We start from the raw sequence: 17,945 nt of genomic DNA, 5'->3' as shown, positions 1-17,945 counted from the left end.
TGGAGCGCGCCGGCGGGAGGCGGTGCGCAGGCTGGGCCGAGGGGCGGTGCGCAGGGGGCGGGGTCACGTGCCGCCTGCCGCTGGGTGGAGGGCGCGGGCTGGCGCGGGGGAGAAAGGTGAGCTCTGGGCTGACCGGGTCCGCGGTGAGCGGCCTGGGGCAGGCCAAGTCCACGTGCGGGCAGGTAGGAAGGGGGCCCGGGCTCTTGGGGGCGGGCAAGAACGTCAGCAAAGCCGGACAGGGTGGGGAGCTGGAGGGCGGAGACGCGGCGAGGCTGGGGACTGGCGGGCGAGCCTCGGCTAGGACGCGCGGCCCCCCACTGGCCCGCTGACCCCCCGCGGTACGTGAGGGTCTCCCCGCCGTCGCCCTCCTTTGGTTCCTTTTCGACGCCCAAAGGGCACGTGCTGGTACCTTCAGCCCGGGCGCGGTAATCGCGGAATGATAGGGAGGACTGTACAGTTCCCTCATTCGAATGGGAATATTCAAATTCAAAACAGCTTCTAACTCTGATCGGAAGAATAGATTGAATGCTGATAGGCCTCTAAACCCGGTAACGGCCATTTTAACGTGAGAGACCCCAAGAGGTTCCAAAATTAATTCCTTCCCCAAATTCTGGTCTGTAGTCTAACAGAGCTCTCTATTTTTACCAATGGAGTTATGAGGATCATGCAAATTGTACGACTTCCCCAATTGAGCTCATGCAGCTTTTTATTTCGTGTGTTCCCGTGATTTACCCAGCTCTTCCCTTTTCTCTTTTCCTATTTCTCGAATCTTTTCCCTCTCGTTGGTTTCCATACTACCTGCGCACGCCCTCTCTTTTATTTGCTGTTTAGTTCTTCCCAAGTGTCTTTGCTTTTCTTCTTCTTGCGTGCATTCTCCTGCTTGACCATCTCATCAGTTTCATCACATTGAACCTTCACTCTTGCGCTCCAGGTGCTGGCCTGATGCCTGCACGTTAATAACCTGTGAGTGCTCTAAACTCCTCTCAAACTGAACTACTTCTCATCTTTCAGCCACACTTCAGAACCCGCTTTTCTTCCTGCATCCCGAATCACCCAGACTTAAGATTCATTTATTCAACAAACATTTTTGTGCCTTGAAAATGTGCCAGACACAGGATACGATGGTAAACAAGCAACTAATTCTAGTGTGGGGGCGTGAGGAGTGGAGAAGGGAGACACTAAAATCGGTTAACAAGAAGTTATCAGACAGTGATATGATAAAGAGTGATTGGAGGGGCTGTTTTGGTTAGAGGGTGTCAGAAATGGCCTTTAGAACCCCCAAATTGTATACTTTGGTTAGCTCTGGGGAAGAACCAGCTCTCCTGACAAAGTGATTGTAATATTTTTCAGGAAGAGTAAACTGACATAAATAACTAAAAAAGTTTGAGACAGAGGAGTTATGCTATCAAATTATAAAACTGTAGCATTTAAAACAGTGCTGTAGTACAAGAAGAGACAGCATTAAAACAGAATAGCCATGAACAAAAGAAAAACATGGATGTTTGTGTGTACATATTTGTGCATTCATTTACATGAATTTATAAGATAAAAGATCACAAATCTATGGGAAAGGAAAGGATTAGTCAATAAACTGACAAAAAAAAAAGGAAAAAAATGGTCTTCAGTTTGGAAAGATTTCTGAGTAAAAAAATAACTTCTGTATACCAGCAATAACTAGAGAGTTTAAGAATAACAGAAGATATTTATAATAGTATTCCAAATTAAAGTTATTTGGAAATAAATCACACTAAAGCTGTATAGTCCTTTAGGGAGAAAAATTTAAAGCTGTATTGACACACAAAAGAAAACCCAAGTAAATGGAGAGCTATACAATATTTATGGATGAAATGACTCGATATCAAGATGTTAGTTTTCCTTAATTCTAAAAATTCAGTGCAATTTCAGTTAAACTTGCTGTATGATTTTTCATGGCACTCGATATGCTGAACCTAAAATATATATGAAAAGGCAAAGGACCAAGAATAGCTGAGTGTATTTTGAAGAAAAATAAAGTCTTTTCCTCCCAGGTAGCAAAACAATATAAAGCTGTAATAATTAAGACTACTGTCTTAATTACTGGTATTGGCTCAGGGAAAGAAAGTAGACTCATGGAACAGAATGGAGATCCTAGAAAAAGCCTAGACTAGTCAGTAAATGTGGTATCCATACAGAATAAAGACAGAATTAGATGCCACTTCACACCATTCACAACAATCATTTCCAGGTGGATTAAAGTCTTAGATGTGAAAGATACATCTGTAAACCATTTAGAAAAAGATATAGAGAGCTATATTGTCTCCAGGAAATACTTCTCTTTTTGTTTCCTTGTGGTTAAATACACAGAACATAAAATTTACCATTTTAGCCATTTTCAGGTGTACACGTGGGTTCATGTTATTGTGCAGCCATCACCACTGTCTATCCCTAGAACTTTTTCATCTTCTGGGAAGGATTTCTTAAGTTACGAAAAGCACCACTGAGGATGCTATTGAGTTACTCCAAATGAGAGGTGATGGGGCTTAAGCTGGAATGGTGACAGTGAAGGTAGAGAAAAGTGGATGGATTTGGGGTATGTTTTGGTAGCAGCAAACAGGAATTGTGCAGGGTTTGGATAGGGGATGAGGGGAAAGCAAGGAACAAGGGCAACATTTAGGTTTTTTGCTTGAGCTGTGAGATGAGTCATTTACCATTTATCATCAAAAACTACTTACCATTTATCTGGTGGCAATGCAGAGGATGAGTGAAGGAAGAATTGAGGGAGAAAAAATAAAGAATTCTCTTTTGGACAGTTTAAGTTTGAAAGGCTTGTTGGACATCCAAGTGGAAATGTTCCAGTAGCTGTTGGGTAGGTGGGTCTGGGAAGATTACAGTTGGCGATACAGCTTTGTGATCAGTGGCATGCAGATACTTAAAGCTGATGTGGTAGGATTAGATTCAGTTGCATCACAAGAAAATATACAATAATAATGCCTTAAATATGCATATAGTTCCATAGGTAGGCAGGCCACGGCTGGCATGGAAACAGTTCCATGAGCATCAGGGACTCGAATTCTTCGGTCTTGCTGGTGGTCTGCCATCCTTAGTATGCTTTCTCATGGTGGAGATGGCTGCTTTAATTCCAGCTGCCACTGCCATGGCAAGAGGGATGGTTGAAGAAAGGCACATACTTTTCTCTTTAAGGACACTTCTCAGAAGTTACACGTGACACATCCACTTACAACCTGTTAGCCAGTTCTTGGGGACGATACTTAACTAGAGGTAAATATAGACAGTGTAGTCTTTATTCGTTTTGGTGTGCCCAGCTATAATTCAGGGGTTTTATTAATAAGAATGAAGAGGAGAATGGATGTTTAGTTCCAGTCCGGTTTCTTTGCTGACTAAGGCAACGAAGCTACCACTATAAAGGCTCCAGGGAGCTCCCTGTCAAATTTATTGGAATTTTAAATATTTGTCCCATATGGTACTGTTTTGTTTCCTTTTTACTTTCTGTGTCTTTCTTCTTAGTTTCCTCAGAATTTCTCCTCTGTTCTCTGCTTAAAATTAGAGTTTCAGATTTAATGCAATCGCAATCATAATCTCAAAGACTGTGTAAAATAGAAATTTACAAGTTGACTTTAAAATTATGTGGACGTGCCAGACACAGAATAGTCAGTCTTGAAAAGGAAGAACAAATTCAGAGAACTGATACTACCTGGCTGCAAGATTTATTGTAAAACTACAGTAGTCAATACAATGATATTTATATAAGTGTATACAAATAGATGACTAGAATGGAATGCAGTTAAGAAATACGCCCATATTTACATGGCCACTTGATTTACAACCAAAATACAAAGTCAGTTCAATGAAGAAAGGAAAATCTTTTCAACAAATGATACTGGAGCTATTAGATATCCATGTAGGGGAAGAAAAATGAAGCTCAAATCCTGTCTCACACAATACACTATTTTTGAGGTGGATCATTGAGCGAAATGTACAAGCTAAATCAAAAATGCCTTTTAGAGAACCTCAGGAGAATATCTGTGTCTTTGAGGTAGGCAACAATTTCTAAGGAATATAATGACTATAAAAGCAAACATTTGATAGAAGTTATGAAAGTTAAAACTCTTCATCAAAAGGTACCTTTAAGAAAGTGAACAGGCAGGTCACAGCCTAGAAGTTATTTGCAGTATATATGTACATATATGTCATAAAGAATTTGTTTCCAGAATTTGTAAAGAACTGATAACTCATTTAAAAAACAAATCAATTTAAAAATGGGCAAAAGACTTGAGTAGGCACTTCACACAAAAATAAATGTAAATTTTATAACATGAATATAAAAAATGCTCAATGTTTTCAGAGAATCGCAAAATAAAACCACAATGAGTTACTGCCATGTACCCACTAAAATGGCTAAAATCAAACTTGCTGACATCATCAGATACTGGCACGGATGTGAAACAACTGGAACTTATACTCCTGCATTACTGGTTGCAGTAAAATAGTGCAGTCATGTTGGAAAAGTATTTTGGAGTGTCATAAAGTTAAACATATTTGCCCTATGACCCAGCAATTCTAGGTATTTACCCAAGAGAAGTCAAAACACGTCTATAAAATATTGTGTCAGAATGCTCATAGTGGCCTGTGGTAGGCAGAATACTGCCCCCCACCCCCAGATGTCCATGCCCAAATCTCCAGAACCTGTGAATATGTTAAATTGCATACCTGGCAAAGGGATTTTGCAGGCAGACTCAGTTTAAAGCAGGGAGATTATTTTAGATGATCTGGGAGAGCCTATTGTGATCACACGGACCTTTAAAAAGTGGAAAAGGAAAGCTGAAGAGTCATGTGGCAATGTGAGGGGGAGCTGCTGCTGGTTCAGAGACGCGGGGGGCCGTCTTCAGAGGTCAGAGGGAGGCCTCTGGCGCCCAGACAAAAACTAGCAAGGAAACAAGGACTTCCCTTCTGCAGCCGAATGGACTGAATCCCGCCAGCAACCTGCATGAGCCTGGAAGCCGACTCTTCCCTAGAGCTCTCAGTAAGGAATGCAGCCTTGCTAACAGCTTGGTTTCGGCCTTGTGAGACTTAGAGCAGAGAACTTCAAGCTAAAATTGTCCCTGGGAATGTGGATTTTAACAATCTGCAGATAATCCTAGAACGACATTTTGAGAAACACTATTTTTCAATAATTTCATCCAAAGTTAATAGTTTCAACTAACAGTATATGCTGATGGCTCATAAATCTGTTCCTATAGCTTAGACCTGTCTGCCGAGCCCATGTAGCATAATGGATATCCTTCATGAATATTTTACAGGAACCTTAATCTCAGCATGTTGAAATTGAGAATTCATCTTTTCTCAAATCCATTTCTCTTCCTGTATTTTCCGATTTTGGTAAATGCTATTCCTGTATACTCAGTTTCAGGCAGCATGCCCTGCTCCCTCCACACACACGAAGCTTTTAGTTAAAATGCAATGAAGGAACTTGGAGTTGTGAGAAGAGAAAAGGAAACTCAGAAAAAAAGTTGTAGCACTGAGGCTGTAAATTACCGGGTTATCAGAAACCAGTAGGGACCTTAATTACTGGGACGTACATACCAGGCTTGTAGAGTTAGTCAGTTTAGCTTAAGGGTGATAATTATTAAGAATATTACAGAATCAAAGAAAGATACAAGTTCAGAGATTGAGGGGGCACACCAAATCCTGAGCAGGATCTGTGATAACAAACCCGTACCCAGGTGTAAAGTTTAAGAAGAGAAACAGAAGATCTTTAAATCACCAGTTGGAATGTAATAATCATGGTTGTGATAAGTATCATTTATTGAGCACTTCACTTGGAATAGGCCCTATTCTGTGTGCTTTACATGTGTTAGCTCATAATATTGATAACAACCCTTCAAAGTCCTGTTATTGCCATTTTTTAGATGAGTAAAGTGAGACACAGAGGTTAATTAACTAGCCCATAATCATATGTCTAGTGTTTTAAAATGTATTCAGGACTTTTTCTTATGTATGGTAAGATGACATACACAGAGTCAGCTGCCTTGAAAGGAGTTAATTGTTTATCGCTCCTAAGAGGAGGGGCATTTCCACCACATGGAGCTGTGTGGGGGAAACCTCAGGGTCTAGCGGGAGGTGGAGGGGAGTGAAGGGAAACCATAGGCCCGAGCCTTTGTCATGGTTTTCTGGGAGGGACTGGATAAGACAGGATAGGCAAGCTGAACAAGTTTAGGATTGGATAGTGTGAATAATTTTGTCAGGCTCTGTGCTACTGGGGTGGCCCCTAGTTATCTGATACTTGGCCTTTGTTTTAGGGTAGGAGGAATATTGGCTTGGTATATGATAGATAGAGGTAGCATTTGAGAATATGAACTAAGTATTGGTTAGTTTGCGTATGAAAGTATTCTCAAGAGCATATGTTTGCAGTCTCTAGGAATTAGCTAACCCTGGAAGGGCAGTCACCTGGGTCCCCAAGGACCCAAGACGTTAAAGCATCATGAAATAAAAGACACAAAGTTAATACTAGTTGTTGGTGGAACTGGATTTGAAACTAGGCAGCTGTGGTTCCACAGAGAACATTCTTATCCTCTTTACTATTATTTTGCCTACAAAGAAACAAAAATTAGACTTTCTGCAGATTTCTCATGAGCACCGAGCAATATCAGACGAAATATCAGTGGGAGTATTAATGTGCTAAAGGAAACCTGTGAATCTAGAATTCTAAACCAGCTGTTTTGATAAAGAGGGTGAACTAGAACATTTTCAGATATGCTATGATCGAGAATGCTGACTACGCATCGACCTTCATGAAAGAGCTACTGAAGGATATACCTTCTTCAAGAATGATTTGAGCCCAGGAGGAAGCCATAGATCTCAGAATCAATAGTAAGGAAAGAAGTTGGCAGAAATGTTGGTAAATACATAGATTGACTACTTTTAAAAATGACTACTTTTAGGGTGGTTAAAATACCACCCTAAAGTGGAATTAAAATACCAGACAAAAATGCCTAGGAATGTAGGAGAGGTCAGACTGGATTTAAAGCATTTTAACTTTCTCATTTGGGAGGATAACATTTGGGAGGATGCTTAACTTCATACTTTATGTAGCATGTTTAAAATGCAGTTATTTTCTAAATGAATAGAAATAATATGGTATAACTTTAAACCAGTTAAAGAGTAATAAAGAAAACATGATCTGTTCAACATATAATAAATGTAAAAGGATTTAACACATCTGTTAAAGGACAGGTTTTGAAATTAAATATAAGTGATATAAAAAGATTATAAGCATGATGGGAAAAGATGTGATAATTAAATACTTGTTAAAAGAAAACCGATAAATATTAATATCAGATGAACTAGAACTTCAGGCAATACACATTAATAGGGATAAAGAGAGACTGTATATGATGATAAAAGGAACAGGGTATTAAGGTTCGAATAATCATGAGTTTGTGTACTCTAATGACATATCTTTTCACATCATGACAAAATATTGGAAGTATTTGGTTAGCACACTAAGAAGTTCTTTACAAGGCGAGATCCATGAAGGCAGGGGCATAGTTTTTATGTTTATTGCCATATATCCAGTGCTTACAATAGTTCATGATTCATAGGGACTCATAAGTATTTGTTGAACGAATAAACAATTTAAAGAAGAAATGGACAGCTACAAGGGGAAGTTGACATGCACAAGCGGGCATGAAAATTTAAAAAAACTTCTGTCAGGTACTGGTAGATTGTGCAGACAAAAATTAGTGAGGGTACAGAAACTTTTAACAACACAAGTAACAAGCTTGATACAATGGCTGTAGTAATTTCTGCCCATAACAAAGAATAAATATAGGGTAGACTTATAAATATTAGTTACAACCAGGTAACAAAGTAAATCTCCACAATTTTAAAGAATCTATGTCGTACAGCACAATGAAAAGGTAATCTTTAGAAATTTTGTTTGGACACTAGAAATAATCCTAAAGAATCCATGGATTGGAGGAAATCAGTCACAGTGGAAAGATTAGGATTTGTGAAATTTAGGTGAAACAAAACTTAGATGGGAATTTATAGCCTTAAATGAATTTATGAAAGAACAAAAAATGCTGCTAAGATTAAGCATTATTGAAGAAGTTAGAAAAAGAACAGGATGAACCCAAAGAAGGAAGAAAATAAGAGCAAAACTGGAAAACAAAACATGATAGACAAAACCAACAGATGATAAAAAATTAAACCATTTTTTCTACTAATAAACTTCTAGAAGCGCAAAAGTAAAAAAAAGTAAAAAAGTAAAAGATAATGCTAAGAATAAAAAATGATAGACAATTTTAGGGGTAAAAAAACAGGAATAGCATGAACAACTTTATGCTAATGATTTTGAAACTTAAATTCCCATATTCTTGAAAAATAGGTATTTTAAGGCTCATTGAAAAGGAAAGAAAATGTGAATAAACCAGATAAAGGTAGCATAATTATAGAAATAATCTCTAAAAAGGCACATTATCAACCAAATACAGTGTGTAGTCCTTGTTTAGATCCTGCTTCTAACAAACCAGTAGTGTTAAACAAGAGGTTATGATATAATTGAAACACTCATTAGATAGTTGATGATATTAAGGAATACTTTTTTCTTTTGGACATAACGGTAGTTAATTTTTGGCGGGGAGGGGAGGAGAGACTAAAGCAATTATAGGTTACACGATATGACATTTTAGATTTGCTTCAAAATAGCGGAGTGGTGGTGGGAAGTAAATGTGGGTTATGGGGTAGATGGCAGTGTTCAGTATGATAGCCACTACGCATATATAGTTATTTAAATTAAAATTAGTTAAAACTAAATAAGATAAAATTTTCTGCTCCTAGGTCACAGTAGCATATTTTCGCACTAGTACAGATACAGGAAATGTCTGTCCCGCTGAAATCCAGTTGGAGAGAGCAAGTGTAGATGAAACAAGATTGACCATGTGTTGAACAATTTTGAAGCTGAGTGATGGGGTTCATTTTGTTATTCTCTCTGCATTCATATACATTTGAAATTTTCCATGAAAGGAAGAAACAAAAAACATGTGACCTTTGAAAGAAAATTACAAAAGATCTAAAAGACAACTTGAAGATCTGCTTTTCATGAATGGTGAGACTCTATATGATATCAGTTCTCCCCAATTAATCTGTAAATTCAGTTCAGTTACAATCAAAATCCCAATAGCTGAGATAGTCCTGAAGAAAATGGAGGTGGGAGCGCTCATTCTAAAAATTATCAAGGCTTAAAGGCATAGGAATTAAGAACATGTAGATGAAGGGGTAGAGAAATAGGCCAGTGGAACAAAACTGTCCAGTGATGGACCCTCGCTAGACAAGACTTTGGTGTATGACGAGTCATTTCTAATCAATGGGAAAACCATGGTCTAGTAATGGTCTTGGGATATTTGGTTTTAAGGGCATGATGATGTGATTTTAGACATCCTGGGTTTTAAGTTTTCGTGGTGCTTTAAAGTGGAAATATGCTTTAGGCAGATGAATATATGTATCTGAAGCTTAGAGAGACCTAGTTACAGAGATTTGGGAATCATAAGCTTATAGGGATCCGTGAGGAAAACACTGAAAATACTCAGCCAGAGATAGAGCATGAGAGAAAAGACCGCAGATGGAAGCCACTGGAACACTGGTATTTAAAGGCCAGGTGGAGGCAGCTGAATCAGCGTTAAGCTCAGTAAAGGCCTGGTGGGGGTGTGTGTGTGTGGCTGTGCTGCCTTATTCAGAACATCTCAGATTTCCATTTCTGACAGGTAGTAGGTGCGGAGTGGCCAAAGATGTAAGGCTAAAGCTAGAAAACGGCGTAGTAGCTCAAGAGAAGGAGGGAGTCATCAGATGCTTTGGACAAAGCAAATAAGATGACTGAAAAGTGGATTGAGCAACAAGATGTCACTCACTGGCGACCTTAGGGAGTGCTGTTTCAGTGTTGGAGGAAGACGCTGGGAAAAGGATCTTAGAAAGGGAAGTGAGAAAAGAGGCAATAGCTAGAGGGTGCTCGGATGAGAGAGGTTTTTTATTTCCAGTCGTTTTTTATTTTGTTTTTGTATTTTGATGGGAGAACAATGAACATCCAGTATTTAGGGGGGAGGAGTAGAAGGAGCTGTCAGAGAGGGAATGTGTGAAGATGGAGAAGAGAAAGGCAGATAGATAATGAATCAAGGGCCCCATGGAAGTGAAGTGATGAGATCTAGAACAGGTGGTGCACCTCCCTTTGAGAAAGGGGTGAGGCCTCATCCCCAGAACCAGGGTAGACAATGAGATAAAGATGGAAAGTTGGAATCTGGAAAAGGTGATGCGGATAAATATGCCTTTTTTTGTAGGCCAGGGAAGATTTACTGCAGAGTCAGGAAGCTTGGGCTTTAGGGCGTCTTAGTAGGACAGGTAGGCCCCTGGAGTGTTAGGAGTTGCAGTGTCCCAGGTAGGGAGGGACATTGTAATCCTGAAGCATTTATAAGTAAGCATGTCTGACACACTGCCTAGTGGTCTCTCAGAAGAAAGGTATCAAAATTTCTAAGACTCCATTTATTTATTTGTTATTTATTTATTTACGCCTACAGCACCTGGTCTTCCTAGGTGGTCTCCCATCCAAGTACTAACCAGGCCCGACTCTGCTTAGCTTCTGAGATCAGATGGGATCGGGCTCGTTCAGTGTGGCTTGGCTGTAGACTCTAAGACTCCATTTATTGTGATATCTTTTCTCATTGTGAATAACTTTCATATTAGTACCTAATTTGATATTTATGGGTGTGTGTGTGTGTGTGTGTGTGTGTTTTAAGAGCCTCCTCTACTTAAATGTCAAGCCCCTCGTACCTGGATCTCTCCCTGCGTGTAGGTATGGGGGCAGAAGTTGAGGGAGTTCAGTCTTAATTTTCAGAGTGAAATAAGAGACACGATCATTTGAGAGGGCTGGAGGTAGGGTAGGAGGCTGGGCAGAGTATGTGGATTGCTTAAAGTAGTCGTTGTGGGGAGGACAGACCTAATGAGGGGCAGTAAAGATCATTCTGAGAAGCCACTCCCAATCGTCTTTCACCCAGACCCACGTTTGGGCTGTCCAAGTGTAGGCATGGAGAAAGCACATTTTCAGGTTAGGGTTGCAGGGTCGTAGAAAAAGGAGGGTCCCAGGGTGGTGGGGGAGCAGGCGGAGGGCGAAGCGATGCCGCAGAGTGGAGGCTGAGCGGGAAGGAAGTAGAGCCACGTGCCGGGCTGCTCATTCCTGGAAAAGCAAGGGGTGGAAGGTGTGTCGAGGCTGGAGAGCAGGTGAACTAGAAATCGAGACTGAGAGAGGAGTTTATTCTGGAGAAAGCTGCGAGGGCCAATGATGTCAGCTGAGGACATCCAGATAATAAGGTTAGGAAGTGTATTTCCGGTGTTCTCAGATTTATACCCAGGACTCGGTGGGAGGGAAGCCTGCCTGGGGAGGTGCGTTTAAGGTGACAATGAAGGTTTTTTTGGCCAGAGAATTAATAGTAAAGAAGACTTGTATAATGCAGTGTTGTGCAGTTGATCGCTTCATAGTAGGAGTGAGGATTGAAAGAAGCAGGGTATTTTTGCTCTGTGTTTGTATTTTAGTCAAGTTTTCATATAGTAACTAAAATGCAAATCTATACCCAAAGTAGTTTACATTGTATTCTGCCCTGGTTTTATGAGCATCTACTTCATTGCAATTTTTATATCATTTTTATCACTGCTCTTATGCCTCATAGAGAAGTAGCAGCAACCCATTAAACAAGTGAGAAAATAAGAAACAGTGACCTTTACAAGTTTACCTCTTGCCTAAACGAGTTTGCTTAGTCACCAGTTGATGTATTGGAAACACAGGAAAAAAATTAAAAGCTTTTTATTGTGTGTTAACTCTAACGTATTTCTTACACGTGTACACCAAGTCATTTGCCACTCATCTCTATAAAGCTGCTCGAAGATTTTTATGTGTTAAACAAAGGACCACTTCTCACATGAGTCTCTCAAGAAAAAGAAAAAAGTATCTTATCCAAAGAGAATCTGATATGATTCTAGAATCCCGAGTTGTGCTAGAAACCATTGCATCATAGTTAGATTATTTTTACTCAGTTGATGAAATGGTGGAGCAACCATTCTTTGAAAGGATGCCAACAATGAACAAATTTCAGATATTTTAAACAATGTTGGGTACCATCGTGAAGATGAAGAAAAGCTAAGTACTTCAATGGATTCTAAGTATATATTCCATTTAGAGCTGCTTTTCATTTCTGTAGGACCTTCAGTCATCAGAGGTAAATATAAATATCTACCCATATGTGTACATGTTTTTTAAAAGATGTTAAAAATTTTTAATTCCTCTATCGACATTCTGATTAATAATCTTGTGTTTTCTAGTTTCCTACTAACCATTGTTCACAATCAGACACAGTTTGAAGAAGAATAATCAAAGTACTAGCAAAATATTATTCTAATAAGTCAGCTTTAAGTTTTTAAAGGGAGAACATTTTTTTTAATTGGCATTTTCTTCCTTGTTTTGAAAAATCTGACTCTGTAAACAATCCACTGTGATTTTGACATAGTCTTATGATCAAAAGAAATGTTTTTAATTAGATGCTAAATTGTTCTAAATACACAGCATGTCCCTGGCTGCTTATTGTGTCATCTGTTGCAGAAGAATAGGAACCTCAACTTCTCCGCCAAAAAGCACGTACTGGAAAGATATCAGTGAGTACAATTTAATATTTTCTTATAGAAACAGTGGCCTGTTTCCAGGGTGCTAACCCGTGGACTGTAACCCAGGATAAATCTCAGATTCACGTATGTCTTTTCTATACTAATGGTCCACCCCAAATGTGTAAGCCCAGAGCCATGCATACTCCTTTTCCTTGGGAGTCTTTTCCCTGCCCTGTGTTTCCTGTCAGGTTCACACTCATCCTGCTGAACTCGACTTAAGTATTAACTGCATTCTTATTAAACTCCTGCAGGAAACAGAGCCAGGCACATGTATCAGGGTCTGCGAATTCAGTGGTGAGCAAGGAACATGACGGGCTTGATTTACAGGAGCTTAGGATCTAGCACTAATCTGTTTTTATTTGAAAATCTTTATTTACTTTATTTATTACTATTTGTGAAAGGAGAAGATTGGCCTGGATCATCTTTTATTCATTTCACAAATATTCATTTATTATCGACTCTGTGCCAGGTGCTATCCTAGCCTAGAATGTGAGGATACAGTACAGGTATGCCTCAGAGGTCCTGCGGGTTCAGTAACAGACCACTGCAGTAAGGCAAATATTGCAGTAAAGTGAGCCGTGAATTTTTTTTGTTTCCTAGCACATATAAAAGTTATGTTTACACTATATTGTAATCTGTTAAGTGTGCAGTATTATTATGTTAGCGTCTATGTACATATCTTAATTAAAAAATATTGTTACTAAAGGATGCTAACCATTATCTGATCCTTCAGCGAGTTGTAATCTTTTTGCTGGTGGAGGTTCTTACCTTTGATATATAAAAACAAAGTGAAGTACAATAAAATGAGGTAAGCCTGCATCGAATAACACAAAGTCCCTGTTCCCTGGAGCTTCCTTTTGATCTTTACAATAGGTGTTTTGAGGATAGATCCTTTTCATCTAGAAAATGCTGTGATTCTGTATTTTAAGTATAAAAAGAGGAGTAAGAACAGAGAATGGAGCTTTTTCCCCTTTTGTTTCTGGCAGAACAAACTCAAGTAGTGAATTTAGGGTAGGAGGAAAGGCTGTGAGACTCTTCTGTTCCCAGGGTCCAGGGGACAAGAAGCGTCCTGGTAAGAAGTAACGGAGGTAGCAGCAGAGAAGGCACCTGGCTGCTCTGCGGCCCACAGGATGGGGGAAGGGGGGGACGTCCGGGAAGCCATCTCAGAGTGAAAACGCCCCAAAGGAGTTGCTCGGTCAGGAAGCTCTGTGTCACAACTTCTGATCCCATCCCTGCGGATCTGGAACTGTCCTCTTCCCTGTACTGGAGCCACTAGGTCATGGAGTTTGGGAGGGACGTTCATCCCCCTTGCTAGATGTGTAGGGAGGTCGGCTGGGGAGAGTTCTTATTGCCGTAGGGAGGGGAGATGTGTTCTTGAGCGAAGGGCTACCTCTATACTGCCACCAAATTATAGGTAACGTAGATTCTTTGTGGGCTGGCCGCCGTACCAAAGCGTCATGGGTAATCTATGAAGTTAAGGTTGTGTTCCTTGCACGTAACAGAAACTTGTACCATGGCTTAAATGAGGTTTTCATTTTTCCTACATAACAGGAAGTAAAGTTAGAGACAGGGCAGGAATTGCAGTTTAGCAATCCTCTCGTCTTCCTGCTCCGTTACCTTTATTGTCCTCATGGTCACAAGACGGTTGCTGAATCCCTGGACATCAAGAAGGCAGAAAGGCCGAAGCCATCTCCTGAGGCATTGTCTTTTTATTTGGGGGGGTCCCTCCGCATAGACATCCATCTGTATGTGGCTGACTACAGCTGTGTTGTACAGCCAGCCCTGGCGGCCAAGGGCTGTGAGAACTGGATGGGAATCGGGCTATGTTAGTCAGGATTAAGGGGCTTAGGTGTATCGATAGGCAACTAGCTGTGTCTGCCACTGGGAGTCTTTTTGTTTTGTTTCGTTTTCTTTGAAGTTGAATTTTTATTACCTCGACGTACAGAAAACTCGAACATGTACACCTGGCCCCGGTTGGTGGCCAGTTCTTTAGCCTTCGCCTTTTCCAGCTCGGCAGTGCAAGCTGAATGTGGGCCCAGGACGCTGCGTCCCCGTTGACGGCAGATCTCGTGGTACCCCACCAGCTTAGCCAGCGCTTCCTGTCTCCCAGGTTAAGCCCTGTGAAGGCAGCGGTGGCACAGGTCTTCCCGTGGACCAGGAGCCCCAGCCTGGCCTTCCCCTGGATGATGCAGTGGGGAACCCCTGACTCACGGCACAGGACAGGTGGGGACAGGCGATGGGATCCACATCATGTGCAGTCACTACCAGCCGAACCTTCTTGTTCTCCACCTAAGTGGGGGCAGTATTAATTCCCACTCGAAGGACAGGTGGCCTCCTGTTGGGGACATCCCTTTTGCCGGCAGCTGTTTCTTCAGCCTGAGCCAACAACCTCTGCTTCCCTTGTGTTGTCTCTGGACTGTGCCCGTGCGCCAGCTTAAGCACTTGAGTCTGGCGGCCCACGGCCTGGGCGAACTGCTTCATTGCAGGAGTCACTTTCAGGCGCCTATAGAGAACAGCTCTTTGCTGCTGCAGCCCCGTGTAACGTGGCCATTTGACAAAGCGGGTGAGGTCCCTTTTGGGCCGGATGTCCTGTCCAATGCCAAAATTCTTGGGTGTTTCCTCAGACAATGGATTTGCCACCTTCCTGGCCTCCTGCTGCCACAGCAGCAGGGCCACAGGCCACCTTCCTTCCCCGGGCTTTCGGCATCTTGGGTGGCAGAAGGAGAGCGCTCTAGTTTTTTTTTTTAACAGCAAAGAAGGTTTTTCCAAGTTTTGAACAGAAAAATTGCAAATAAACTTGTAGCACGTAACCTGTATTTAAAACAGGGCTGTCTCCACGTGGTACTTAACCACCAGTGATGACATCATTACTCTGGGAAGGGACTGTCTCCACCTGACAAACGGTTCCTCAACATTGTAGTCTTAGTAGGGGCGGGAAGAATTATCCCCTCTCCTTTACTGAATTGGTCATGAACTAAAGGAGTCAGAAGGGAGGTCAGTTCCCTGGGGGTCGCATTCAGTGGCAGCACTGGAAGCCTGGCAGTACCAGCAGTGCCGCAGAGCTAGGGTCTCGCCGATTTGCAGGGGGAGGGCAGAGTAGCTGGTGGAGGAAGGGGAGAATGAGTGTGAAATGAGAATGAATATGAAATATTGGTTATATTTTTATATCCAGCATTTATTTGTTCATTCGTTTATATCTGGAGATTGGAAGCCGTGTGTTGATAGCAACCGATTTTATTTATGGAAAGATATCAATAACTTTTTATCCAATTATGTATGATGTAGGTAGAGACATAACAGTGTTGCCTCTTTCCCGTTACATTTTTAAAATAAAATTCATCACATTGACTTTTTTTTTCTTTTTTGAAGGAAATATAATAAAGTTAACTGGATCGCTTATTTTAGGGTAAGTGTCAACTGCAAATACTAATTGGCACCCTTATACAACTATTTGAAACCTCAGTGGAAGTGATTTACAGGTAGCAAAAAGGGCATAGGTTTCGGAATTAGGTGGATTCGTCACTGGGTAATCACTGGTTCTACCACTTCAGGGTTCTGTCAGTCCACTTACTTGACCTTCTGAATATCGTTTTCTCTTGGGTCCAAGTGTATAATGGGGATTCTGCCCACCTGGCACTGTTGCTTCAAGGAAAGCAGTTGACAGATAGAGCAGGGAACTCACTAATTAGCTTTCACATGCTTAAAATCACGTTAGGTTCTAAAGTGGGCGAAGAAGGTGAAGATGGACTATAGTCTAAATTAGTTTTGAAAAATTTTTAAATCATTATAAAACTCTTAGGAAAGGAAATTGAGGCCGACTGAGGACTCAGGCCGACAGGAGATTGCCATCTTCCACCGCACGCTAAGTATCTTAAAGGTGCGGGCTTAATGAATGAAGCGACTCTCAAAACTGATTTTTCGTTCTTCTTTCTTTCCCCTTTTTTAGAGGGGGTATGTATGTTAAATGTATGTCTAATACTGCTTTAGTGTTTTTGTTGATAATACTCTTTTTCACTAGTATAAATATACAATCAACTCAAATGCTAAAATGATAAAGGAGGTATATTTGGCATTTTATCCAAATATAAGATTTCTCCATGATATTGTAAGGTGAGGCAAAATGTATTTAGATGATTTTTCCCTTTGACTTATTCTGGGCAAAAGATAAATGAGTACTCTTTTGTAACACAATTTCTTTATTTATATCACAGTTATGTTCAGAAATAGAGTAGAAATTAATCACACAATTTCTAGTAAAGAATTTTGTCTTTCCTGGAAAGCATGGTAAAAATACTTGAATACATTTGCTTTGTTTTTAGGCTGTTCGGGTAGATTCCCAAGAGAGAAGAGGATTCTTTTTTTTTTTAAGCATTTTATTTTATTATTAGTATTAATTTCAAGTATATAATACACTGGTTAGACATTTACATAGTTTATGAAACGATCCCCCCGATTGCTCTGTCCTCCCTCTGGCCCCCCACCCGGCCATCACATCCCTGCTGACTGCGTTCCCCGCGCCGTGCTCCCCACCCCCTGACCATCTCTCGACTACTGATTTGTGCTTCTTTAACCCTTCACCCCTTTCTCCCAGCCTCCCCCCTCCCATCACCAGATTGTCCTCTGTATTTGTGAATCTGCTTTCCATTAGTTTGTTCTTTTTGTTCTTTAGATTCCATATGTAAGTGAAATCATATGGTATTTACCTTTCTCTGACTTATTTTGCCCAGCATAATAACCTCTAGGTCCACCCATGTCGTTGCAAATGGTAGGATTTCATTTTTTTTTTTTTTTAAGGCCGAGTAGTATTCCATTGTATATACGAATCATGACTTCTTTATCCAGGCGTCTGTTGTTGGGCATTTAGGTTGGAGAGAAGAGGATTCTCTCGAGTCTTCTCTCTGTTCCTCTGGTGAAGGCCAGTGTCTGGCCTTTTTGTCTTACGTGCTTTCGCTTTGGGGTGGGAAGCCCTGGAGAAGGCTTAGTGTAACTAACGTTCATAAGCTCTAAATCCACATAGTGCAGCCTTGGTGTGTGGATTTAGGGAGTGTGCAGGGCAATCTGATGAGAGGAAAAATATCCTTCATTTGAGGGTACACAGCAAACAATATTGTATGTCACATTTAAAAATTGTCATTAGGTATAACTCTTAGAAAAGGAGGAACTTTCATGCTGGTGATGGGAGTACAAACTGGCTAATCTTTTTGAAAAAACAGTTTGGCATTATGTTGTAAAGTTGAACAATATAT

The 17,945-nt window shown here is 40.7% G+C and overlaps 1 protein-coding gene and 1 non-coding gene across 13 annotated transcripts in view; one reads left to right on the top strand and one right to left on the bottom strand.

Moving 5' to 3' along the window:
- Nucleotides 1-56: 56 nt before the first annotated feature.
- SERAC1 (serine active site containing 1) overlaps nt 57-17,945 on the top strand; it is a 51,106-nt gene continuing 33,217 nt past the window's right edge. Inside the window, exons 1-5 of one of the 12 annotated variants that reach the window (XM_039873887.1) lie at nt 71-182; nt 12,638-12,690; nt 14,251-14,397; nt 14,810-14,922; nt 16,069-16,105. In XM_039873887.1, coding sequence (XP_039729821.1) covers nt 14,330-14,397; nt 14,810-14,922; nt 16,069-16,105 — 218 coding nt within the window. In that variant the 5' untranslated portion in view covers nt 71-182; nt 12,638-12,690; nt 14,251-14,329. Of the gene's footprint in view, nt 183-8,852; nt 9,107-12,601; nt 12,691-14,250; nt 14,398-14,809; nt 14,923-16,068; nt 16,106-17,945 lie in introns of those variants that run through there. The other 11 variants (XM_039873892.1, XM_039873894.1, XM_039873884.1 and 8 more) reach the window with 11 other exon arrangements.
- Nucleotides 10,557-10,675, bottom strand: LOC120611494 (5S ribosomal RNA). Its single transcript, XR_005655217.1, has one exon. It is a non-coding gene; the product is annotated as a 5S ribosomal RNA (ribosomal RNA).

Source organism: Pteropus medius, unplaced genomic scaffold (genome assembly GCF_902729225.1).
Source record: "Pteropus medius unplaced genomic scaffold, Ma_sr-lr_union100, whole genome shotgun sequence".
NCBI classification, from domain to species: Eukaryota; Metazoa; Chordata; class Mammalia; order Chiroptera; family Pteropodidae; genus Pteropus; species Pteropus medius.
This window is presented reverse-complemented; position numbering and strand designations above follow the sequence as displayed.